Source organism: Dermochelys coriacea, chromosome 10 (genome assembly GCF_009764565.3).
Source record: "Dermochelys coriacea isolate rDerCor1 chromosome 10, rDerCor1.pri.v4, whole genome shotgun sequence".
In the NCBI taxonomy this organism is placed as follows: domain Eukaryota; kingdom Metazoa; phylum Chordata; order Testudines; family Dermochelyidae; genus Dermochelys; species Dermochelys coriacea.
In genome coordinates, this window is record NC_050077.1 from 9,102,799 (window position 1) to 9,129,933 (window position 27,135).

Here is a 27,135-nt window from a genome sequence, read left to right on the forward strand (position 1 = left end):
TTCGACCTAATTTCATAGTGTAGACATACCCTATGTAAAAGAGGCGTGATACTGACCTCAAAAGAGGTGGTAACACTTAATGTTTGTAAAGCACTCTGAGGTTATAAAATACCATACAAGTGCTGGAGCCTAAACGTCATACCAAGAAGTGCATAGAAATGCATAGATGCTAATGAAGGTATTTGTTTAAATGAAATATTGTTTTAATCTAAGCAATATTTAATGTTTTTCCCCTAAAGAATTTCAAAATTTGCTACTGGTTAGAATTATATTAAGCAAATCTGTGTCATAAAAAAATCTGATCCTAGGAATGGGAATTGTCTGTATTTAAAAAATAATTTTGCATCCGCTGAAGTGAGCTGTAGTTCACGAAAGCTTATGCTCAAATAAATTTGTTAGTCTCTAAGGTGTCACAAGTACTCCTTTTCTTTTTTAAAAAAGAATTTTAGGATAACTGTAAATTTTCCTTACAAAAATGTTAAAAGCTCATGGTAGAATTGGGATAAAAAGGAAAACTGAACAGAAAAAAAATAGTACAAAGGTCAAATTATGGTCATCGCTTTATTGGCCTTATATAAAATTACAAAAAGGTAGCTTGCTGAAACTTGTGATTGTTTGTTTGTTTTTTTTTCTTTCAGTTGCTAATGCATTAAAAATATCTCTCTCTCTCTCATTCATATTAATTTGACGCTGTGATTCTAATTGTATCTTTTTCCCCCTCCATAGGACTTCCTGATCCATTTGCAAAAATAGTAGTAGACGGATCAGGTCAGTGCCATTCAACTGACACTGTGAAGAACACATTAGACCCCAAGTGGAACCAGCATTATGATCTGTGAGTTACTTATTCTGTAAAACCATTGCAGGAATCTATCTGGAAAGTAAAACACAAGTGTAAACAAGCCTCCTTTTCTCCCACCTGTTAGCAAGAAGAGCCACACTTCCTGAGGAAGCTTGACTTTATAATCACTTGTGGTTCTTAAAATATTTCTGGAGGGTTTTCTTTTTCTTTATGGACACTTCAAAAAAAAATAGACATGATTTTAAAGCATCTAGGTGTTTCAAACACAGCATGAAAGCTTTGACTCTAAGCTTGGGCTAGATTCCTGCATCAAATTTATTTCCATTCTCCTTGTTGCAGAGATTAAAATGTTTTCAAAATAATAAACATAAATCTAAAAGAAATAAGTTTGGCATGTAATGAATTCATGTCACATAACTTTTAATGAGGTTGTCTGTAATTAACCAGTGCGTAACATTAACATAGTGTGCAAAGTTACGCACTCTAATTAATGCTGTAGCAAGATTAGTGTTCTGTATTTATGATAAAGCGAATGACTAAAAATATCAGAATTCAATCTGGATGGAGCAAAGTGAAAATACTGTAGAATAATAAAACAAGCTTGAATTAATCTCTTTCTTCTAAATGTATATTTTCTAGATATGTTGGGAAAACGATTCTCTAACCATCAGTGTATGGAATCACAAGAAAATACACAAGAAACAGGGAGCTGGCTTCCTGGCGTGTGTCCGTCTCCCTTTCTAAGCCTCGCAGACTAAAAGATACTGGATGTTAGTATATTTTTTACATGAATTTTAAACATGTATTTTGCAGAAGTCCATGGTGGTATATATTTGAGTTGTGAATACTAACTTTTTTTTATTTTCAGTTCACTATTTGCTTGGGTTGAGTTTTTTTTAATTGTTCGTTTGCAGACCAGCGTTTGGATCTATGCAAATTAAACCCCACAGATCTGATGCAGTACGAGGCCAAATAGTGGGTAAGAACATTCCTGTCTGTACTAAAAAGCAAGCAGTTATAGTTCACACTTACAACTCCTCGGATTAAAACAAGATTCAGATGGTTTTGGCCGCAAAAAAAAAAAAAAAAATCTTTCAAAAGTCATTTCCCGAAGTCACTTATTGCTTCAATCCCCTTTTGTGTCCTTATACCTAATATTAATTAGATGTCTGGTACTGAAATGAACAGGGACTAGGTTAGATCATTTGAAATTTGTTTAATCATAATCTAAATTGCTTTCTTCCAACTGGTAATTGTAAGCGTAATTGTATGATAAGCTAGGAATGGACGATTTTGGTGGGTGGTTCATACAGCTACCTTAGGGTAAACTTTTCTCTATGAAAAACCAATTGTACATGTAGGCCAGGTGATATATAACAGGAATTCAGTGGTATTATCAACCGTAAAGGAAGATATTGAGATAAAAACATAAAGAATTGTTGTTTTACATTGCGGTAGTGTGCCTGCCTAGCCATCTCCTAGTGTGAGCTGGTGCTCTGTAACTTCTTAAAAATGAAGAGAAAAAGTTTGTCTAATCAACTGTTGTTGTTTTTCTTGCTCTGTTTGGAGCATTTAGCCCAAATTTACTGTATTTTGTTTTTTAAATATTTTGAACTATGCCTTCAACTTAAAAATACAATCAAATCCCTTTTCCCGACTCCTCTTCACTGAAGGAGGCAATGTAATTGGCAAAAATTTTAATTCTCATTGTGGTGACACTAGTGGTGAATAAAGTTCTAGTTCCAGGCTTTCTTGACTCGGTACTCACAGAAGAGATGTAGAACTTCATGAATGCTGATAAATAAAAAACATCCAGATTATAAAAAAGGAAATGCTAGCTTGGATTATTCATAGGGAAGACTCAGCCTAGCTTTTGGAGCTGTGATGCTAGTAGTTTGCATTTGGGAATCAAGATACTATCTCTTTTTTAATCAAGAACGCTTATTAAAATATTGATTAGTGCAGATTGTGAACTATTGATAAATGATGCACTCTTGGAATGGCAGGATTTGTCTTCATTATTTCTTTTTCTATTTCAGTCAGTTTACAGACACGGGACAGAATAGGCTCAGGAGGTTCTGTGGTAGATTGTAGAGGGCTGTTGGAGAACGAAGGGTAAGTGTCACATCGGATTCTGCTGAGTATTTAGTTTCATTTAATTCCATTCATGGTATTTTTGTTCATGCTATGTGTTATGCTTTGGAAAAATAAAATCGGGAATTCTTGTGAATAGTAATGCAGCCAAATTAATTAAGAAACGGTCCTGAAATATATCCTTTCCGGACCGTTTCTTTACAAATTTGTGTGTATTGCTAATCACCCAATTTAATTATATATTTATACATGCTTGTGTGTGCAAGCACATAAACATATATTGAATGAAATTTATTTGTGCGTGTGTGTATAGTGTACACACTATATATCTATATATAAATAAAAAATATAAATATAAATTTTAATTCAATGTGTGTGCACGCATTGAATGAATGAAATATATAATTATTTAAAGTAAGGTATAGTGTGTGTCATAGAAGTTGCAGTTCATTCAGATCAAATAATGGAGAGGAAGAAAATTAGCCATTTTTGTATACAAACCTTTATTGTGTTAATTTTGTGAGTGTCCCTGCTTTCAGAACGGTTTATGAAGATTCTGGACCTGGAAGGCCACTCAGCTGTTTCATGGAGGAACCAGCACCATATACAGATACTACTGGTGCTGCTGGTGGAGGGAATTGTAGGTTTGTGGAATCTCCTAGTCTAGATCAGAGGCTTCAGGCACAGCGACTTCGAAACCCTGAAGTCAGAGGTCATGTACAAACACCTCAGAATAGACCACATGGTCATCAGTCACCTGACCTACCTGAAGGTTACGGTAAGTGTTTCCAGAACTGTACATTTGCTGAAGTCTTTTAGAGAGCTTTATATCTAAACTTAAGTTTAATATAAAATACATGCTTTACTTGTTAGTACAGGCAATATCTGTATGTCTGTAATGGTCTGTATTTAGGAACACGAGATGAGCGGTACAGATATAAACTGAAGAATGGCTGTTTAGAAACCAGCTACTGCAAGAGACACCTAGCGCTGATCGTAAACTAAACATGAGTTTGTGGTGTGATGCTGTTGCAGAAAAGCTAATGCTAAATTTGAATGTTTATGCTTGGAGAGTACATTTAAACACTTTTAAACTAGAGTAGTAGTGCTATTTTGCTTTCCCTATGGCATATTTTGTGCAGTGTTGAGGCCCATAGTTTAGGAAAGAGTGAGAAAAACTACAGGAAAATATAAAGGCAACAAAGAAACAAGAATCAGAGGATAAAGATGAGAGGGAGAATTAAATCTTATCTAGGAAAAAAGACGACACCAGATTTGGGAGTAAGGCAATTATCTATTTTATTTTAAGCTGGTAATATAATCAGCACATTATAAAAGAAGAGAATTAATTCAAGGCATCGTGATCTGAACTTAAGATATTAGAAATATTAAGAGCAGTTGGATAGTAAAACATACTGAGTCCAAAGTGCAAGAGATCAGACTGGATGGCTTAAGTTATCTATTCTCTCCCTGATTATGTTGTAAAAGAAATTGCTTATAGCTTTAAGAAACTGCTTATTGATTTTTAAGAATTTATAATTTAGAATAATTAAGGAATATTTTCCCTCCTTTATGTAGAACAAAGGACAACGGTACAGGGACAGGTTTATTTTTTGCACACACAGACTGGAGTTAGTACGTGGCATGACCCGAGGATACCAAGGTATGTATTCATAGCTACACAAAATCAGTTATTTTCATCTTATGGCAGTCAGCTGAATCATGAAGTGCTGATGATATGAAGTGATTCCTACTCTGAGCGACAGCAGAATAAGGAATCATTGTAGATTTCTTTATTGACTTCAATTCAATCCCCTCAGGATACTTACTTGCTTATTAATTACAAATTAACTACCTGCGACTTTTAAATCAAGTAAAAACATCATGTAACCTTTACTGAAGTCACATTGATAAAACATTGATTTGACTTCATCCTTTTAATAAAGTTGCAAATCGCTTTGTTGAATATGACCTAAAATTTTTCTGAGATGGAGAGCAGTTTGAGTGCTCAACTGAGAAAAGCTAAATTCTGCTGGCTTTAGACTACTGATAACTTCTGACTCCTGAATGGTTGGTTGATGTCTTCAATTATAGTATTGCTCACCTTTTGTGCAGCTGAAGCAGAAATATTTTGCCAATTCTACACTCTAGGGACTTGAAAAATTACTTTTAAAGAACTATTTAAAAGTCTCTTCATTTCAGACCAACAAATTGCAGCTGGGAAAATATGAATCATCCACAAAATTAATTTGGTAAAGCTTTTTTAAAGAATTAGCCTGTGCTAGTCCAGTCTTTTGTGACTATACATCCATCGCTGGCTAGTTTCCCTGAGGGGATTTGCTTCTCCATAATGTTCCTATAGGCTGTCTCTTCCCCAAAGCCTGGAAAGTAAAACTATGAAAGTCTACAACTTTATCCTCACTGTGCAGACAACATAGCTAACTGGAGTAATGCAAGATACTGGATAGATGAAGCAAAGTGCAGAGACAGGCTTCCAAGAACAACAGTTTAAGTAAACAGGTCACAGTGTTTTACTAGCGATAACATTGCCTTATTTTTTAGCAAAGGTTGTTCTCTCTTTCTGTACTTGTTTTTGAGACAAGACATTATAATCAGGGCAGAAACTTGTCCTTGCCATTAAGCATAAATGTACACTAAAAATTGGATGTGATCAGATCACTAAACTACTGTTTCAGATGCACAGCTGATCTAAACACGTAGCCATAACCGAAATCTTTTGGAAAACCTGATGAAAACCTGGTTTTTCCCACACTAAGGAAGTTTAGATTATATAAAATGCGCTTTCCCCATAGCGTCACAATCCACTGACTTATGTTCATAATGTATAGCTAGATTTAGGAGAATTCCCATTCAGAATATCTGTCAGGCAGCATCCTGAACCTCAAATAAAATGTACATCATAGCTGCTGTCTAGTGCATTTTTCACTTCCTTATTAATGAGAACAATTTTGCTGTCTAAATAATAGTCTTCAATGACTCCATCCCTTTTTTGCCCCTACTAGTATTTTCCTATACTTAGGCTGCTGAAGTCCTCTGCCTTTGCAATTCTGCATGTGTAATACATCATGTCAATGGAATTGAAATGTTACCTGTAAGTAAGTGTACTGTCTTCAATAGCACTTGTAAAAAATTAATTTGAGATTACCTAGAATGAAAAGGAAAATGTTGTCAACAATGCCTCCCTAAATAAATGAGTTGTACTGAAATTATTAATCATATGGTTAGAATCAGAAACTTGCTAATTAGAAGGGTTTCAGAGTAGCAGCTGTGTTAGTCTGTATTCGCAAAAAGAAAAGGAGGACTTGTGGCACCTCAGAGACTAACAAATTTATTAGAGCATAAGCTTTCGTGAGCTACAGCTCACTTCATCCGAGTACTCCTTTTCTTTTTGCTAATTAGAAGTGAGATCTCTTTGCCTGCTTGTACCTATTTTTATCATTAACACTTTCAAAAAGATAGTGGGAATAGTCAGCCACCTCAGCTTTTAACGGTCTGGGTTCTTGAACACTGTAATTGATAGTCTTACATTTCTGAATGCTGTATTTTTTTGGGAAGAAGCTCCTGTTAGCGTTTAAAGGAGTTTCCTTTAGTCCGTTTGTATTGGTAGTCCTCTTCCCATGAGAAATCCCTACATGGTGTTTACGCCATTTGAAAATATTCCCCATTTAATTGCTTAACCAGGTATCTGTTTTTAGTTCTCAGTTATTCTTCAGTTCTAACCCTCTGGCTCCTAATCGCTGTTATTGCTGTACTCTGAACTCCTTCCAATTCCTCATTCTCTGTGTTAATGAGATGTTCAGAAATGACTGCAATTTTCCATATGCAGTTGCAAATAGGGCCTATTATCTCATTGCTCTGTAGTGATGTGCCTCTGAATGTGTAGTCCAGAAGTACACTGTCAACACTGACCTTTCTTTGCTGCCATATTGTATTGCAAACTCATGTCTAATTTGCTTTCTGCTATCGCTCCAAGGTGTTTATAGTATTCCTGGTTTTCAGATCTATCCCTCCTATTTGAATATCTGGGTTTCTTGCATAACAAATAAAACAGAATGCCATGTAAGACGGGGGCCAATCTCCCCTTGCCTTCATGAACTCCAGGTTCACTCATCTTATTTTCAGAGTAATTTGTTTTTCTTTTAGTTACCAATACTTTCTGTTTTTCTTCTCCTCTCTCTCTAGAGACCTTAACAGTGTGAATTGTGATGAACTAGGTCCTCTGCCACCGGGTTGGGAAGTGAGAAGTACAGTGTCTGGAAGAATATATTTTGTAGATCACAATAACAGAACCACACAGTTCACAGACCCAAGATTACATCACATTATGAAGTAAGAACTTCACACAGTAGAGAATTCATCTTTTAATTTTAGGCTCCTGTGGTTTGAAGTATCTTTTAAAAATATCTTAGCTTTTTCTTTGTCCCTAATCAGTTAAATTTAGATATAATGCTGTAACTTTTTGAGACCAGCATATTTTTTTTAATCCTAACAATAGATACAGTATTTACTACCCCATTTTGGTGTTACTTGTTTTACTTGCATGGAGCCCAAGTAAAATGCAATGAGAATGTCGTCTTAAGCTGTTTCATTTATAAAGGTCTTACGCAAACGGTTTTGTAATGGAATGTCCTAGCTCTTAAAGTGGTCTCAATGTTGGAGAAGTCAATTAAATTTTTCATCACTGTTCAGTCAGCAGTCAATATAAGCATTGTACAACGGTGAATAATATTGTCTTTCAGAATTTCTTAATTAATATTATCATCATGAACCATTGAATTGGGAATAGTTGAGTTTTCTCAGCTTTTGTATGTATTCTGATTTGTTAGAGCCTCCAATAAAAGGCAGCAAGGCTGCAGTAGTTACCGTGCTCAATCCACTTTCTGCTTCGTTTAAGTATTAATGAAAAGGCGGGCTAACTATTTCTTTCATTGTCACGAACATCGCCTTATGCCACATTTTCTACTTCTGTGCTTTTAGAGTAAATGTTTTACTTTGTTTTTTCCAAAGCCATCAATGCCAACTAAAAGAACCGAGCCAGCCTTTGCCAGTCCCAAATGAGGGGTCATTAGAAGATGGTGAGGAGTTGCCTGCCCAAAGATATGAAAGAGACTTAGTACAGAAACTAAAAGTCCTTAGACATGAACTCTCTCTTCAGCAACCACAAGCTGGTCACTGCCGCATTGAAGTATCCAGAGAAGAAATATTTGAGGTATGTAGGTTTGTGCATCACGGGTGAAATGTGAGAGTCAAATGCTGCTGTTAATTCTTATGCAAAATTGCTCTTTGGTTACAATGAATCTGATTCATCCTAGGGTATGCACTGAAGTAGACATGGCTAAGGAGATAAAGCTGCCGTAAAACATAAGCTTGGGCTACAAAATTGTAGGATTATTTTTCTGACTTAAATTTGTAGCTAGAGAAGGGCAGCTGAAGTACCACTTCAGAGCATATTGAATTATGTCTTTTTTTTTTTTAAACCTTTCTGACTGGGTAGCAGATCTGTCCTATTACGTTCTTAACTCTGAGTTTCAGGTTGTGGTTAGAGCCCTAGCTGGTTTTGACTATTTCCCCTCTCCCCCCCACACTTCCCTTAGGAGCGTGGGGAGGGTAGTTCATGCAGCTCAACACCAACAGTTTTTTTTTTTTTTTAAATGCAGTGCAGCACAGTATGAAAATATAGGGGAATAACATTGAGGAAAATGTTAACTGCTGAGGTTCAAATGTTGAATATAAGGTTGTGGTGGTATGAAAATATCTTCAGAATGTGCCATGCTGAGAGAAGTCTTTACCGGCGTTTCCACACTTGTGCAGCTTGTCTTGTCTCACTGAAACCTTTTTTTTCTTTCTCTAGACTTTGCAGGAAACTTGACCCTCTTTATCTAAAATTACAAGCAGTCAAGAATTTAATGTGACAGTTTGGTTAGATTTTTAACAAATTAATCTGAATTTTTCTTAGTGAAATCCCTTAGTTGTATTTCCAGTCCATCTATCGTTGATTGACATTATTGCTTGTGCTTTTCAGTCATGTAAAGATTTATTTTAATTGTGGAAGTCTCTTCTTATTCTGGGAATGGATAACATTAAGAGCATGTGTACATAGAAAAAACATCTGAATTTTAGAATCAGACTCCATGTATCTTCTCCTATTTAACACTAATACTAGTGGGATGTTATTGGAAATCACATTGACACCAACTGTGAAATACTCTAATTCATTATACTGGGGAAATCTTGACTCAAATGACAACCTATATGGTTCTAGTGTTTTATAGTAGACTTATAACCATGGAAAGGAAAGAACTGTCTTATTTGTAATGTATATAGGAGTCCTACCGTCAGATAATGAAGATGAGGCCAAAAGACTTGAAAAAGAGGCTGATGGTGAAATTTCGAGGAGAAGAAGGCTTGGATTATGGTGGAGTGGCAAGGTGAGACCTGGATTTTTTTTTAGTCCTTTTTGTCTGGAATGTTTTAGTTTAACTGTAAAACAGCCTTTTAAAGTGCTTAATGACCTACACCTGTTGCCACCACTGACACGCTGTGAGAATTCATCTTTACCCTGACAATGCCTCTGCTACAATGTTTATTCAGGTCTTAATCACTTCCTGTCTAGACAGATGCTGTTCCATATCTTTTTATGATTTTCCCAAATCTCTGCAGACAACTTCAGAGGATGCAGAATTATGCAGCTAGACTACTCTCTTGTTCCAGACAGTGGAACAGTATAACCCCCGTTACTTTCATCAAGATCCTGTCCATCTCCAAATTCTATCCAAAAACTGACTTCCCACAAAATTCTGCTTGTAATTTTTCTTATTTGCCTTATTCTTTTTGGTTTTGCCCCTCCTTTTTCACGTCACATCAATGCTTAACAATTGGAAGCTGCTTTTTTACTGTCACTGTGCTGTCTGTGACTCTTCCTTCCAGCACCTCAGTACTTCTGAGTCATTTCCACTTTAAATATTACTTTAAAACCTTGCTTTTTCTTACAATGAGTCACTTGGTTATACAGTTTGCTTTAATGAGAGATCCTTTATGCAAAATATTTACTGTATGTTTGTTTTGCTGCCGCATTCCTCCTTTGCTTTTATTACTGGAAGTGTGGGAAAATACAGGTTGAATTGCAGATCATTTTGGAGGGAATACTGTCAACATAAAACTCAAGTCTGAAAATTTTTCCTACTATTGTTAGTAATACCTAAAAATTCTATAACTGAAGTAGGTTTGAAATAAACCTCATAGTATAGGTATAGTCACACTTTTCTTCCAAATTGTCAGCTTTGTGTGGTTGTCACACAGCAAGAGGAATTAAAAGAACATATTTTTAAATATGAAAATGTGATTGTAAATCTACAACCCATTGGTGGGGCAGATGTGTAGTACATGAAACTACTGAGTACTGCCCCCCCCCCCCCGACTAATTCAAGTTGATGTCCTTCAATTACATCATTGCCCTTAAACTTAATTTTTCCTTAAAACTCTTGTTTGTATGTGTTCTCAAATGTATGCATATATAAATCTGTAATCTTAAAGATTGGGTGCTGAATTAAGGCACCAGTGGGTTGTAAAGGAGCGCAGACTCACTTCTGCGGTGCCTCCTGCTGGTTGTTGGGAATTAGCTCTTTTCCAGCCTGGAGCACCCTCTGCAGGCTGGTGATCTGAACAGCTCTGACGCCCATGTCCCTCTCAGACCCCGGTGCCCCTTTCTCTGGGGTTCTACCCCCTGGCCATACCCCCACACTCTGCCTCTGGGTCTCCCCTTCTTGGGGAACCCCCAACCCACTATCCCCACCTTGCCTCAGTCTGGGCTACTGCCAGTCATTGCCAAGACCCTGCACCCTGGGGCAGACGGCAGTGTAAAGGCCACTCATCATAGGCAAGGGGGTTCAGACCTGTTGCCTTCCTCTGCCTCCCAGTACCTCTATGGGCCTTGGACCAGGCCCTACAGCCTGGGGAGTTGCCAGCCTGGAGCACCCCCGCTCAGCCTGCTCCTTTCCGAGCACGGCACCACCCTCAGTACCCTGCCAGGCAGGCAGCCAGGCCCTGCTCTCTCCCAGCCTGGAGAGAGACTGCTTGGGCCACTGGCTCACAGCCTTTTTATACAGGCCAGCTGGGGCCTGATTGGGGCATGGCCCAGCTATGGCTGCTTCCCAAATCAGCCAGCCACAGCCCTCTCCAGGGCTGCTTTTAACCCCTTCTATTTTAGGAGCAGGGTAACCACCCCATTACGTGGGTAAAATGTTCAAAAGAACACAAGTGGCTTAGGAGTCTAAAGCTCTTGGAAAGTCAGTGGGGCGTAGGCTTTTACATCACTTAATCACTTACATGAACATATGACCCAAATAGACATTAACTGCTCAAAAACTTTAATGCATAGTAAAGGTTGCCCAGTGGTGCCTCGTCTCCTTCCAGATAGCTAGCTCTGCACCAAAAGTTAGTGCAGCGCTAGCTATCTGGAAATATTATGAACACTCATGTTGGGGGGGCTCCAGCGAATCCATTGATTAAATAACCCAGCAACTTGTTTTCCTTTGATCACATTCAGTCCCACAATTTGAGTGAAGAGTATGAGTTAGGATTACATTACCCTAGCTACTTACTAGAGTCTGTTTTCCCACTTTTTTTTATTAATGCTAATTTCCTTGACAATACTTCTAAAGTAAAATCAAAATCTGTATGTAAATGAGCCAGACTTTTCCTGGCTTCCTAGAGGAAGCTTTATAGTTCTCCACTCTCGGCAATATAGATTACCAGATTTCTGATAGAAAATTGAAAATAAATCATTCAGGACTGTTTGACAGAGTTATAATAAATGTTTGAAATTTCAGTGAAACTTTCACTAAAATCCTGCTTTGTTTGGCAGAGAGTGGTTGTATTTACTGTGCCATGAAATGTTGAACCCCTATTATGGACTTTTCCAGTACTCTACTGACAATATTTACATGCTGCAAATCAATCCAGACTCTTCTATCAATCCTGTAAGTATTAACATTAGGGCAATAATCATGTGTGTTAAACTTCAGTGGGAGCTCAACCACACTTCTACTTCTGTTAATCATTGTCCAATCTTAAGAGGGTAAACAATAAAGCTTTGTGATGGGATGTGAACTAACAGGATAACAAGTTTTCAACTGATGTATCAGGAAGTAGTGTGTGTTTATGGTATGTCAGTACTACTGTGTGCTGTCATGTGAGCTTCTTTGGACTGTTAAACACCTGGTCCATTAAGACCATATGCATGGGTGCAGCTACTCTTAAATACTAGGGTTGGGAAGTATTGAAAAGTGTAAGCAATATTCCTTCCTGAACAATGCCTAGCCAATGAGTGGAGTGGCCCCACATACTTTGCCTTCAGTCAGAGAAGTCAATATGAGGCTCCATTTAATAAAGAATTAAACGAGGGTAATATAATGTCAGTCACCACTGGTTTATGAAACATAGATCCTGTCAAACTAATTTAGATTTTTATGAGATTACAAATTTGGTTGATAAAGGTCATAGTGCTGATGTAATAAACTTAGACTTCTTTAAGACATTTGACTTGGTACCACATGGCATTTTGATTAAGAAACTAGACTAGTACAGTATTAAACGTGACACACACTAAATGGATTAAAAAGTGGCTCATGGACAGGTCTCAGTACATAATTATAAACTGGTGATTGTCATTGAGAGGATGTGTTTCTAGTGAGGTATATTGATTGGTTCTTGGCCTATACTATTTAATTTTTTTTATCAGTGACCTGGAAGAAAATATAAAATCATCACTGATAGTTTGCAGATGACACACACATTCGGGGAGCGTAAATAACGCAGAGGACAGGTCACTTATACAGAGTGATCTCGGTTGCTTGGTAAACTGAACACAAACAATATGCTCTTTAATATGGCTTAAATGTAAAGTTATACATCTAGGAACAAAGAATGTAGGTCATACTTACAGGATGGGGGGCCTCTATTCTAGGAAGCAGTGACTGCGAAAAAGACTTGAGGATCATGGTGGATAATCAGTTGAACATTAGTTCCTAGTGCGACTCTGACCAGAAGGGCTCATGTGATCCTTGCATGCATAAACAGGGGAACCTCAAGTAAGAGTGGAGAGGTTATATTACCTCTATATTTGACATCTGGTACAGTTGCTACTGGAACACTGTGTTCAGTTGTGGGGTAAACAACTCAAAAGGATATTCATTAATAAACAGGATAGAATTCTGAGAAGTGCCAAGGATACTGATTAAAGAATTGGGAGCTATGCCTTATAGTGAAAAACGAGCTCAATCTGTTTAGTTTAACAAAGAGAAGATTAAGGGGTGACTTAATCACAGTTTATAAGTACCTACATGAGGAACAAAAATTTGATGATTGGATATTCAGTCTAGCAGACAATGGTATAACAAGATCCAATGTCTGGAAGTTGAAGTTAGACAGACTCAGATGGGAAATTAACCTTTGGAACAACTTAACAAGGGTTGTGATGGATTCTCCATCACTTCCGGTCTTGGTTTAAAAATTGTATGTTTTTCTGAAAGATTTTCTCAGTTCAAACAGAAATTAATTCAGGGAGGACCTCTGGGATGTGTTATGCAGGAGGTCAGACTAGATCAGCGTTTCTCAAATGCGGCCATGGTGGCTGCATGTGGCCACCAGGGGCTTTTCTTGCAGCCACAGCCTCCTGGGCTGTGATTTTTTGGGAGGGATCCCTAGTGTAGGCATGACTTGCACCTCATGCAGTTAAATCACTGACTAAAATCCCAGTGTTGACAAGTTAAGATGGCACTATGCAAGAGGATGTATTGGAAGAAATTTGGCCTCGGGTTGAAAAAGCCTACTCCTTAAAAATTGAGGCAAACTTGCAAGCATAAGCAACATGTGGCTGGTCTAGAACTGGATGAAATTAACTATTTGCCAACTTCCAACGAAGAAATTATTGATAAGATTTAGGGGTGAAGCGGATAATAATCTACTTGATGAGCATTTGATTTGTTTGGATTTTCCCTTCTGCTTATATTTCTAAAGGGTTTCTTTGGGTTCATATTCTTGCATTCCTTTTTTTGATTTTGGGCCCTTCAGATGTTGTTTGGAGACTTCTAAATTAAGTTGATCTAGTAAATTCATTAGATATCGTCGGTGACATCTTATCATTAAATGGCTCTTTTGTGCTTGGTCATATGACAGTAGGTGAAATAATGACTCTTTGGGTATGTCTACACTGCAGTGTAAGTCCAGGGTTAGTGGGACTTGCGTCAGCTGACTGTGGGTTAGAAAACCCAGGGCTCGATCATCTACACTGATTGTCAACCGTACATTAAGAATTTTCTACCCCAGGCTTGAACTCAAGAGCTCTGGTGTCCGCAGTTCACCATGCAGGCCTGAGTCCCACCAACCATATCCCAGACTTTCCAGTGACTCCTGAAACGTGGCAGCTTTAGCCTTTTGACCATGGTGCAATGTGGGAAACTTGACTGTCCACCCTGCATGTTACAGGAAATTTCAACAGCTAGCTAACATATCCTGCCAAGCAGTCATTTTGGTCTCTGTGCTCCCAGCTGTCAGAACCAGCAGCATGTTGGCAGCACTTCTCTTGCTTGTGCTTTCACTCCTGTGTCAGGAAACAGGCAGAGCTTCCATAAGATGCTGGTGGACATTTCAGTGGTGTTTTCTGGCCCACCAAAGGCACCTGACAAAGCTTATGATGGAGGCGGAGGAAGAAAACAAGGAGAACACAACATGGTAGACATAAAGAGGCTGATGCTGCACATTCAGTACAGCTGCTGATGCCCCCTACGTAGATCAGCTCTTCTGGAGCAGAGCCACAAGCATAGACTGGTGGGACCACATCATCATGCAGACAGGGGATGCCCTGCAGTGGATCACATGAAGAAAAGCTACATTTCTGGAGCTTTGTGAGCAGCTTACCCTACCTCTCCCCTACCCCCACTCCCACCCCCCTCCAGCATAAATCTACACACATGAGGACAGCCATGCTGGTCCAGAAGCAGGTTGCTATAACAGTCTGGAGGCTGGCTACCCCGACTACTACAGGTTCTTCGCCAACCAGTTTGATGTTGGAAAAATCAATTGTGGGTAAAGTGTTGGCAGAAATTTCTGAGGCAATCAGGTGTGTGGTTTACTCCAGCATGTTGAGCATAATAGATATTCCTGAAGTAATTGCTGGCTTTGAGAGAATGGACTGTTCCTAGTGGTGAGGATGGGGCATCAAAAAGCTCCTCCAATTTGGCCCCAGGTTGTGCTGCTCCTGAGTCAAAGCCTCCTCTGGGACCAGTTTCAGCAGCTGTCTCATTTCGGTGGCCTCACTCACTTTTTCTGTTCCATCTCCATTGCAAACACAGAAGGCTCTCTGATGGTGTATTTGCAGCTTGCTGGTCAGAAAACAATGGATGGTTTAAATACTGACCCACCAAGCTTCTGTATTACAGCAAGGGGGAGGGGGGGCGATGCTTCCATTTCCCTGCAGTCAGCTGGCGGTTCTTGGGATAGAGAGGACAAAAGACGTTGGCCCATGGGATTGTGGGATATCTTTGGTGGACTTCTAGGACTTCAGTCAGGAGGCTGCATCTACACTGCAAAGCAGAAGGATTTGAACCCTCTAATACTGCAGGAACTTAGGACTCTGTCTGAACCAGAGTGTCAGAGAGTTGTGTGTAGACAGAAGGGAGTATGGGCTCAAATGTGAGTGAGCCCAGGCTTACATAGTAGTGTAGACATACCTTCTGGTTCCCAGCAGGTTGCAAATCCCTTGGATACAAAATCATTGCTACTGGCATAAATATAGCCACAAGATGTCAGCAGTGGACTGCTTTTCCAATGATTTATTCTTTCTTCTGTGTCCCCTGCAGGATCATTTATCATATTTCCATTTTGTTGGTCGGATAATGGGTTTAGCTGTGTTCCATGGACACTACATCAATGGGGGTTTCACAGTTCCCTTCTACAAACAGCTGCTGGGGAAACCCATTCAGCTATCTGATCTGGAATCTGTTGACCCAGAACTGCACAAGAGTTTAGTTTGGATTTTGTAAGTACTATTCATTTACCAAGTACTTAACTGTAGAAGACAGAGCACTAGACCTCAGGAGTAGTAAGATATCGCATTAAAAGAGAGCTTTCACAGTAGAGCAGATTTTGCAAAAAACACGCAATTTCCTAGCCGCTGCTTCCCAATCCAAGAATTGAAGGTACTTGTGAAGGAAAGCTCTTATACAGACACGGCTCCGCTCTTGCTGGATCCTTCAATAAAATCCTAACCTTATCCGTAGTCATCTAATATTCGGTTGTGGAAATTATTTATGTCAAAATCTAATGAATTCTGTGTGTGATTGCTTGGGATACAACCAGTGAGGGAGTGTGCCCTTGGTTCTACTGTTTTAGATATACATAAGAAATTATCTTTTATAGTCGCATCCTCTTAGATTTAGTCAGATACATTTGAAATTCCTTCAGAGTTTCATTGGTCATAAGGCAAATCATTTTTATCCATGCAGCTTTTCCTTTTGTGTTCTAATTCATTGTCAATTCACCAGCAGTTCAGAAAGTTACATGATCTTCCTCATACTTTGTATTGAAATCTGGCAACAAATCAGTTAATTATATTTTAAATACAACAATTAACTGTCAGTTTCCCTTTTCTCTATCACATTGGCACACCCTGCTAGTAAACAAACATATAGGTGGGCTTCTGAAATCCACAAGGCTATATATGAGAGAGGCAACTTAGGAAACAGTAAATGTAGGGCTTGTGAAAGATGGCAGATGGACCCTTCACTCCACAAGGGTTCAATAAATAATTGGTCTGTGTGCATCAACAGATTGGGGGGGAAAATGTCAGTTTTATCCTTTTCCTTTTAATTGACAGAGAGAATGACATCACCCCAGTGTTGGACCATACTTTCTGTGTGGAACACAATGCTTTTGGGCGGATTCTGCAGCATGAGCTCAAACCAAATGGCAGAAATGTTCCTGTTACAGAAGAGAACAAGAAAGAATATGTCAGGTATCACAGGAAGAACCAGCTGTCCCAAACATAACAGGAAGGTGTTGGAGAAGATGAGTTCTTTATACAATTCTTAGGATCTGAAAAGTGAAGTAATGAAGAGTGCACGTTTAGAGGGAGTTCTGAAAATTTTTTTTAGTGAACAAGTGTATGTTTTGTTTAGGACTTGAAGGAAAAAAGATTCTCATAGAAAAAGCACGTTGGAAAATCCTTTGCTTTCCTGAAAGTTCCCCTTTTCCAGCCCATCGCAACCACTTGTGTCCATTATAATGACTCTTCCTTTGTCTAGGGAGGAATGAAGACCTTTCTCTGAGCAAGTAAACAGTGCTCCTTCAATCAGGGAGAGCAAATTACTAGAAAATAACTCCTTGGCACTTAAGCCCCTGCAAAGCCATTGGAGTGAAGGACCAAGTTCTGTTCTGAGTTGCGGTTATCTGCATGGCAGTAGTTTCTGCTGGCACTAAAACAGTCTATTCTGAAGGATAAATAGGTCTAAGGGTCTTAGATTTGGGGACATTTTTGCTGCAGTATTTATAAGGTATAGATTTATGGATTTTAAGGCCAGGAGGGGACTAGTATGATTCTCAAGTCAGTGGTTCTAAACCTTTTCCATACCAGACCCACCTTCTGTTTAGCAATATGGGAAGGGCAGGTTATGACCCCCGATTGAGAACCCATCATCTAGTCTAATCTGCAGCATTGCACAGTACATAGAATTTCATCCAGTAATTCCTGGATGGTGTCCAATAATTTGTGCTTGAGCTAGGTCATCTCTTTTTAGGAAAAAATCCAAAGAGAATTCAAGATCACACCTATATCAAATGTAGAGAGCAGGTTCATATTTCTCCCTTAGTTGTTTATTATTATACATATTAATGTATTACTGCTTTCGGTTGACTTCTGTCCTATTACTTACTGATGACATTGAAAAACATGACTAAAATCATTTTGGGATTAGACTTCTGAGCTGGCGCTTAGCAGACATGCCTAAAAGTGGCGGTAGGTATTTGAAGGGAGACTGATGGTTGAGGGCAGAACTTTAAGATTTTCTTTCAGAAAATCTGCAACACCTAAGTACAGAATAATAATTTTTTTTTGAGGCATTTCAAACATTAATTTACTGCTTTCCCTTAGGCTGGGAATACAAATGCTCTGAATTGATGGGAGATGTAACGAATGATACAAACAAGATCCAGTGATCTATTCACAGTAGCTAGTTAGTGCTGACTTTTCTGGCCTGATTTTGTATGAAGTTTTCATCTTTTATATATCTTCCTGACATACCAGTGTAATTTGTATACATGCCATAAGAGCTAGGAGGAATAAATTGAGCTTAAGTTAGTTCTTGTTTTCTTTGTGTTGATATGGAACTGGTACTTACAGAAGGAAAATGGTCAAATGTTTTTTACACAAACACAGTTTTTGTCTATCCAAACCATAATAGTTCTTTGACCAAACTTTTCTACTCTGCTAATATAAAAAGGCCCTGTTCTAACCAGCACATTGCTCCTAACTTTCCATTTTGGGCTTTCCCCCCCAGGTTGTATGTAAACTGGCGATTTATGAGAGGAATTGAGGCACAATTTCTGGCTCTACAAAAAGGCTTTAATGAACTTATTCCTCAACACTTACTAAAGCCTTTTGACCAGAAGGAGCTTGAGGTACACGTTTGTTCATTCAGAATGACTTTATTTTGTGATCAGGATGACCCATGAGCAACTGTTTAGAGTATTAATGTAAAAATTGTTTTGCCCTTTTCAATTATAATGAACAGTACTAGAAAGGTTTCAGAGTAGCAGCCGTGTTAGTCTGTATTCGCAAAAAGAAAAGGAGTACTTGTGGCACCTTAGAGACTAACAAATTTATTAGAGCATAAGCTTTCGTGAGCTACAGCTCACTTCATCGGATGCATAAATGCATCCGATGAAGTGAGCTGTAGCTCACGAAAGCTTATGCTCTAATAAATTTGTTAGTCTCTAAGGTGCCACAAGTACTCCTTTTCTTTTTGATGCATCCGATGAAGTGAGCTGTAGCTCACGAAAGCTTATGCTCTAATAAATTTGTTAGTCTCTAAGGTGCCACAAGTACTCCTTTTCTTTTTGATGCATCCGATGAAGTGAGCTGTAGCTCACGAAAGCTTATGCTCTAATAAATTTGTTAGTCTCTAAGGTGCCACAAGTACTCCTTTTCTTTTTGCGAGTAGTAGAAAGCTGTCATTTTAATCACAGTTGCTAGTTTGTTCTGGCTTTTTTGTACATGTGAGATACTAGCATTATGGCTAGGGCTGTCTAAAATGGGAGATCTTTAAACATGTATTTTTACCAAGGGCTAATGCTGGAGGTGGACAGTTTTGGTTTTTTTTTCAGCAATAAGACTGATTCTATATTGCTGATCGCACAACCAGGGAATTGAGAGGGTCTAGCTTGTTAGCCTCCTCAGAACAGCTTGTCTTCTGTAATTGTTTACAATCCAGGTCATTTATTGATGCTACATAGAGCAAAGATTAGAGTACTTAAAAAGAAAGCAGAAAATTTAAGTATAGAATATATAGAAAAGACCTGGGCCTGATGTTTAAAACCTGAATTTCAAAATGCAGCCACTTAAAATAGTATTTTTTCTTTCAGTGCAAATGGTTTGCTCCTTTAATAGTAAAGCAGATGTTCTCAACTTGTAGCTTGCAGACCATTGATGGTCCTGGAAGCACTTGCTAGCAATCTGTGGCATGCCAGCTAGTCACATAATGCTATTTCTTGTTTCAGTCTTCTAAATTACCTTGAAAGGCAAATAAAAAATGCATTAAAAACTTTGTAGCAATAGCAGCATTTGTTTATATGGAAAATATCATAATGTTAAATGAATGTGAATGAGAGGGAAGGGGGTCTACAGATCACGGCACAAGACAGATCCATGAGACAGTACTCTTTTTTTAAAATGTGGTCCATCACCTGAAATAGTTTTGAGTACCTTTGGAGTATACAATATTAATTTTAAGCAATTGGATTTTGTATCCCCACTTCCTTATCATCATTCCAGCTGGTTGGGACCGTGGCCTATCATGATTTTTTCCCACTAGTCAGCATTCCATTTTCACTTATGGAAGAGATATGAGAAATTTGTTTTGTAGTCTATATTAGAGATGATAAACAGAATAGTGTATAGATATATATGCCATGGCACAGTTGGTAGTAATCTGGTAAAATCTCACAAATTAAGCAGGGTTTGGCTGTAGTCATTAGTGGGATGGAAGACCTCCAGATAAAGTGCAGTGCTATGAAAAGTGCTGTGTCTGATTCAGTAGGTGACACTCATTTGTCTAAGTCTGAAGCTCTGGTATAGTGTAAGGAGTCTCACTATGCTTTTCAGGTTACATGTTTAAAAAAAACAAAAACAAAAAGAGTGATAATTAAAGTAGAGGGTTGGCTCTGGTTTCTTCTCCAAAACCCAGTTTAGGTAATTGCATTCACCTACTTAAAATCCACTTGCCGTTTCAATTGGAGAGAGTATTCACCTCCTGTCCTGAGCTGTTTAGTAGCATTACTATATACTGTGTACCAGAAAAGTTTTTCATTGTGGATAAAATGATTTGTGTATGTGCAGTATATTACAGTTTGTAAAGCAGGTTGGGGGTAATAGATATTAACGTAAGATGTCATTTCAGTGCCTGTTGCTTTAAAGTGTTTTTTAATTATGTAACAGCTAATAATAGGAGGCCTGGATAAGATAGACCTGAATGACTGGAAGTCAAACACACGTCTAAAGCACTGCATGGCAGATAGCAATATCGTAAAGTGGTTTTGGCAAGCCGTGGAAACGTTTGATGAGGAAAGAAGGGCGAGGCTCTTACAGTTTGTGACTGGGTCCACACGTGTCCCTCTTCAAGGTTTCAAGGCTTTGCAAGGTGACTGATGTGGCGTCTGAGTTAATGCATAGTCGTAGAAGGCAGTAAAAGTTGTTCCATATTCACTGCACAATAATAGTAGCATGTCAATATGTGGCACTAGAATTTAGTAATCTAATTACTGAAACCCTGCCCTTGAATTGAATTTCTCATTTGTCAACACCTCTGCCAGTAATGAACACGTTAGCAGTTGCCAGTAGTGATATGCATTTGACAAGTCTGTATTCCTGTTATCAGGTAGCAGTTCAGTTGGTGTGTCACCACTAGTATGTGCCAGTATCCTGAGAAGACTATTTTCTGGACGGGTGTAGTTAAAATCATTGTATATATGATCACTGTATAGTCAAGTGCATGAAATTTACAAATCTCATTGGGTCCCTGAATACACACGAACAATTTAGACTGTTTCTTAAATGAAGATTTTATACTCTGACTCAAAACCTTTGCTATAAGTATTTTTTTATTAGACTTTGAATGTATTTCCCGAAATTGCCTCTTTCTGGCAACAGAATTTCAGTGTCTTAAGCATATTATGAATGGACCCGTTATAGATATATGTTGGCTGAGAATAAATGGAGCCTTGCAGACGTAGTGTTTTGTGTGCATCTCCCAAGTGCTGCTTGTCCTAACACCTCTCCCATTATGAAAATGGGGAAACTCTTATTTAAGTAAAAACCCAAATGTTTTCTGAGGGCCATGTTGGGTGATAGCTTTGTTTTTAACAAAGCTACTTCCAGCTACTTTCCCAAAACCCCTGGGCCAACTCCTCACTGACTGGTGTGCACAGTTAACCTCTGGTACATTCCTGCTTGAAATTGGAATTAATTCCCTTCCTTCCCCCCCCCGGTATTTGGCAAATTCATTATGTATTATAACTGTGTTGCTGAAGTGCATTAACTAGAATATCTATCTGTAAGGTTCTACAGGCGCTGCAGGACCCAGGCTGTTTACCATCCATTTGATAGATGCAAATACAGACAACCTTCCAAAAGCCCACACTTGGTAAGATGAAGGTGGTGTTAAAATCTGCTGCCTCTTATGTTGGTACACAGTATATTCATTTATTTCCATTTGTCCAGTCAAGTCTTCACAGATAAAAGGATACACATTACAAGAAATAATCTTCAAAGACAATGATTCATTAATTCCATGTATTCCTTGTGCAGCAGTACAGTAATGGTGTTCTTGCATGTACATTTAGTTATAAAATTAGAAAAAAGGCACTAATAATACGTTTGCAGAATTGAGCTTCAAGAGAATCTGAGATTAGCTTTTGCATAGACTGACTCTAACTCTCTTGTGTACAGGAAGCCATTTTAATAGGTACCCTAAATATTTTGGCATTCAGAACCAAAATGTAGGAAAACTCTTATTTTGAAGCAACACTTGATTAAATTATCCACTTAACTGCTGCCCTAATATGCCTCATACTTGGGGCAAAGTACACAGCCAGTGCTGCCCTGTATATTAGGCACGCTGCTGTCTGACATTTCATTGGACCATCAGCCCCTCAGAAAGCAGTAGCATTGTCTTGATATAGGAAACACTTTGGATTCAGTAACTTCTTCCCCTATTATGTATTAATAGGCGAGGAAAAAATTAGCGTTACGATGACTAAACCAATGCTTCAAAATGCTTTGGATGCTAGCCAGAGGCACTGTAACCTGGTGCCTTTTACATGTTGCAAGTGTTTTCAGGTCAAATATTGCATTGAAATGTTCGTATTTTTATTGAAAGCTATTAATTTTATTCCACCATTGGAATTGTACATTATTATTAAGCAAAAAAAAATCAAACATTTCACATGTGAATGCTAAATTTTTATTTTAAAAAGTGTAGCCATATTAGAGGCAATATTTTTTTAAAAAAAACTAGGTGAAGGGTAATACTGAACAGTGAATTTAAACAAGCTCAAATGCTAGCAAAATTCCTTTTTCCCCAGTTCACATCTCCCATGTGCAGGTTCATGAACTACAGGAAAAGGTGCTAATAAGCCCTAATCTTGTTTAATTTGATCACTGAAACAGCTAATAATTTTCACCTCTACCATGATTCATTTTATAGAGTACATCTTTAAACATGAGCGAACTAGGTTTTTGCAAGTGAAATGTTTTGGGTCATATACAGCAATGTTCATACTGTTATTTTCATCTTGGTTAGCTTTAACCGAATTGACATTCCGCCTTATGAGTCATATGAGAAGCTTTATGAGAAGCTACTGACAGCTGTGGAAGAGACATGTGGATTTGCTGTGGAGTGAAGAGGCAACCAAAGGAAACAGACACTAGCTCATGGACCACCAGATCAAAAGCTAGAAGAAGCTTGCTGTGAACTTCCTGCTAAGCTGTCTGAAGCATTGGAACACTAGACAACTTAGAGAGATGTGGTTGTTTCCCCTCCTTTGTTGGTGGGGGGAGGGGGCTTTTGGTGGTGGTTCCCAGCCATTTTCTCCCCTTTGTTACAATAATTCCCACCCTCTTCTTCCATCCCCATAAAATGAAATGCAGCCAAGTTCAGCATTTGGCTTTGATTACACCAGATATTCTGCTAGACTTGTAACACATATTGTGATAGGGTCAATGACCTGTGGTCTTTTTATAGGAGTATCAATCTGTAGTTGAGTATCTGAGCTTGGTTTGCTGAGGACTTGCAACTGGTAGGAATACCTGGCTATTTTGTCTTAAAGCAAGCTTGAGCCTCTTGTAGAGTCCAGCAGCTATTGAATATCTGACTGGCACTGGAATTCAGAATTGCACGTTTTAAACACCTGTTAAAACAAATTTCTAGCAGAAAATAAAACTCCATATGCACATGTAACTGAAGTTCTGCCTTAGCAGGAAGCTCTCAGTGAAAGTAGTAGATCACGTCTAGAAAAATGAAGGAATCCAGGGCAGCTTAAGTGGTGTATATTATTTCTTTTTGGATGTCCTGGTTGAAATGTAATTGTTTTGCACATGGGAAAAATATTTCTCCTGCAGATTCACTTACCATAGTCTGTCCAAATATAAGTACTTTTCAAAGAAGCTTGGTGAAGAGAAAGCAAACAGACAAAATTTTCAAATCAGATAAATCCAAAAAGCTATGATTTCTGTGCCACTGTTTTATCTGAGAGATGCTTGTGAGTTGAAATTCTAAAAGATTTTATGAGGAAATTGCTAAAAGCTAAGCTAATGGAACAAAGTTCTGTTAAATCATTGGCCTTGTGAAAGGTATTTTTGAGGGGGAGGTAAAAGGATAACTATATAGTGAATAAAGTCTAAACTTTACGTAAAGCTATTGGAAGGTTTTATCTTTTAAGTTCTATAGAGATGGAAATTACTCCAGAGTGCCACACATGGCATTTTTTTCAACTATCTGAAACTAATGTTCAAGGTTGGTACTCTGTAACTCATTTGCTAAAATGGATTCCCAGTGCAAGGGGAAACGAAAGCAAATCAAGTACCTGGGTCAAATAACATTTCTTCCAATTTGCACACCAAGATAAGACAGTATTTTAACAAAATAACACGACTTCATAAAGAGCAAGTTAGCCATCAAACATGTCTAAACATAAGTAAAGCAGACTTGCTTTGTATAGGATTTTCTTTGGCAAGCCTGATTTTTAGAGAGAGTAATTACTGAAACATTTAACAAATGTTATGTTTATGGAATAGTGCATTGGAATTCAGCTGTGGGTCAGAGATTGTTCTTAGAAAATGTCTATTGGAATATTTCTATTTTGTCTTTTTTAATTGAATTTGATAATAGCTTTAAACTGTGATAGGACAAAGTTATATACTTGTCAAAATCCTGGAATCTTCCCCCTTTGTTTTACTTTCCATTGACCATAAGTCTTGTGATTTGATGTTGGGGGTATCAGAATTGCATTCCAAGTATGAAATTGTATAATTTTGTGAGATTTGCACAGTTTGGCTAGAGAAGCTCACCTGGCAGGATTTTGTAAGAAAGACATGTTCAGACAGCTGTAGTAGGGTCTTTAGAATCTAGTGGCACTTAAGGACTAGTTTCTGCATTATGGGTTATTGGGCATGGAAGGAGAATTGTGTGACACTTGCAGTAGAGGGAAAAATGCAACTTTCTGCAGCCGCACATCTGTGCAGTCTTGTATTGGGTAATGTAATTCCACTAGTCCTGGCTTGTTGAAAATGGCTATGAAATCAGTCACTGCCAATGGGATGTATTTAACCCTTTCAGTGCATTTGTATGTGCAATATACCATAGGCAGATAGGAAAAAATCCAAAACAGGTTGTTGCCCCAAAATATTATATGCTGTCTCATATTGTGGTTTTTTTCACTGAGAGGGCTAACAATAAATAAATAAATAAATAAACCCACCAGCTTCACACACAAGCACAGCTGGCTCTCTAAAACCAAACAAGGTAAGGATGAGGGCTCTCAGTCCGGAGAACTGTAAGTCATCAAGCATGTGAAGTTAGCATGTGATAGTTTCTCTCTTTTAGATCAACACTTCATTGGTTGCACAAAATAGGCAAGGATTTCTGTTTTGTAAAGTTCTATGTTTTTGTATATTTAAAAGCCGTGCTAATGTCCCTTCTCCATGTTGGCAGCAGTGAGGAGAGGGAACTGTCCTCTAAATTACTTAAGTGATAAATCTTTAAAACAGCTTTCCCATCTCTCCCGTTATGTTGTCTTAAATTTTGTGCCACTACCGTAACGATGGAGCATTAATTTTATATCATTTTCTACATGAATGTGTGAGGCAGGCCTTGAAACTGGATGGAGAAAATAAACAAGCTAGACAAGTGTGGATTTAAAACAATGCTTGGTTCTGCCTAAGACTCACTATTCTGGTTTCACATCTGGTTTCATGGCCAAGAAATTGTGAAAGACGAGCAGAAAGTTGAGATGAAATGGTGCTGGAGGGAACTTAGTCATTGATTGACTGAGGTTTTTACTGAATCTGTTCTTGTCACCTTTGACACCCAGAATTTTAAAGCATGTTCTTTCCCTTGTGGTCTGCCAGCATGAAGAAGATGGAACCGTGTTCTCTGCAACAACTTCCAGTGTTTGAACTGGTTGGTTGTTTACAGACTTGCCCAAAGAATAACACAGAAAAGTTTACCGTTCACATTTCACCATCACCCACCTGCCTTGTACACAAATACATTTTGGAGCAGACCTGAGGAAAGTGCAGGTTACATCTTCTGAATTCTTTCTTGTACCTATTCCAAAAGCAGATTTAGAAACTGCCCCAGTGGTACAGACTTTCAGTACTTGCCCTGATATTGCTTATCAGCCGATCCTATACACTCAGGGATGTAGGAGACCACCACTCTGCTTGTGTTTTAAATCGGGAAGAAATGAAACTGCTTTATGAATGTTAGTTAACTTGGGCATTATGTTTGACAGAGCCCTGCTTTAAAAGGCTGCTTGTTGGTTGAGATGGTGAAATCAAAGCTTGCTCAGCTGTACATTTTTAGTTCAAGTCAAGGAAGGTGGTTTTGAAATCTAGCAGATTTCATAAAAGTAAAGACTCCGCCACCACACACTCTGTGCCCAGGGTCACTGCTGTGTTGCACAGCAGAGTCCCGAAACACAGTATATGTGATTCTGTTTTTAAATTTGTTAATTTTTGTTCCTTGACCACTTTATAATGTATTTTTTTAATTTATTATTTTGTAATGTCTTGTTTAAGTATTGCTGCTATCCTTGTTATTCTTCCCACTGTTTTTATTGCAAATTTATTTTGTGAAAGTTGTACACTAAAGTTTCATTTTATGTCTAAATCAAAGTATTTAAAGAAATACTAGTTCTATTTAATGTGGTTATGGAACCAGCTGGAATAAACAGTGATTGTATAGTAGGCTGGACCCAGGAGGTCATGTTCATTTTTGTTACATATGCAATAAACTCACAACTTTAAACTCTTGGTATCTACCATTTTGTTTCTCAAACTGTGGATAAGAAGTGATGATTGTGACTAAGGGAGTGATGTCAGTCAGCCCATATTTGGGGAATGATAGAACAGTAGGGAAGGCAACAAAGAAATGGATTTGAAATGCAACTAAACTGAGTATTTAGCAAAGCTTACAGTAGAACCTAAGGTGTTTGACAGTCTGCATCTATAATGGTTTTTACAAAAGTTTTGTAAAGCATTGGTTAATCACTAATGCAGCACTAGCAATGATGGAAGCTCTGGTGGTGACCAGACACTTTTACCACAGCATTGTCTAATTCTCTGCAGACAAGCTGTGAAAGGTAGCAAAGAAATCAGTTAGATTTAACTGAGAACACATGAGTTCTTCAGATGAAAATCGTCCCCAGGTAGCATTCATTATCTTTTAAGC

General features: G+C 38.2%; 1 protein-coding gene across 1 annotated transcript in view; it reads left to right on the forward strand.

Annotated features, from left to right (window-relative positions):
* SMURF1 (SMAD specific E3 ubiquitin protein ligase 1) overlaps positions 1-26,712 on the forward strand; it is a 63,571-nt gene extending 36,859 nt beyond the window's left edge. Inside the window, 19 exon segments of the mRNA XM_038418975.2 lie at positions 727-835; positions 1,442-1,452; positions 1,455-1,537; positions 1,539-1,572; positions 1,717-1,752; positions 1,755-1,781; positions 2,842-2,917; positions 3,436-3,674; positions 4,475-4,559; positions 7,100-7,246; positions 7,925-8,126; positions 9,242-9,345; positions 11,781-11,895; positions 15,775-15,953; positions 16,791-16,928; positions 18,469-18,589; positions 20,625-20,826; positions 21,753-21,828; positions 22,987-26,712. Of these exon segments, the coding sequence (XP_038274903.1) occupies positions 727-835; positions 1,442-1,452; positions 1,455-1,537; positions 1,539-1,572; positions 1,717-1,752; positions 1,755-1,781; positions 2,842-2,917; positions 3,436-3,674; positions 4,475-4,559; positions 7,100-7,246; positions 7,925-8,126; positions 9,242-9,345; positions 11,781-11,895; positions 15,775-15,953; positions 16,791-16,928; positions 18,469-18,589; positions 20,625-20,826; positions 21,753-21,828; positions 22,987-23,086 (2,084 nt within the window). The 3' untranslated portion in view covers positions 23,087-26,712.
* The last annotated feature ends 423 nt before the right edge of the window (positions 26,713-27,135 follow it).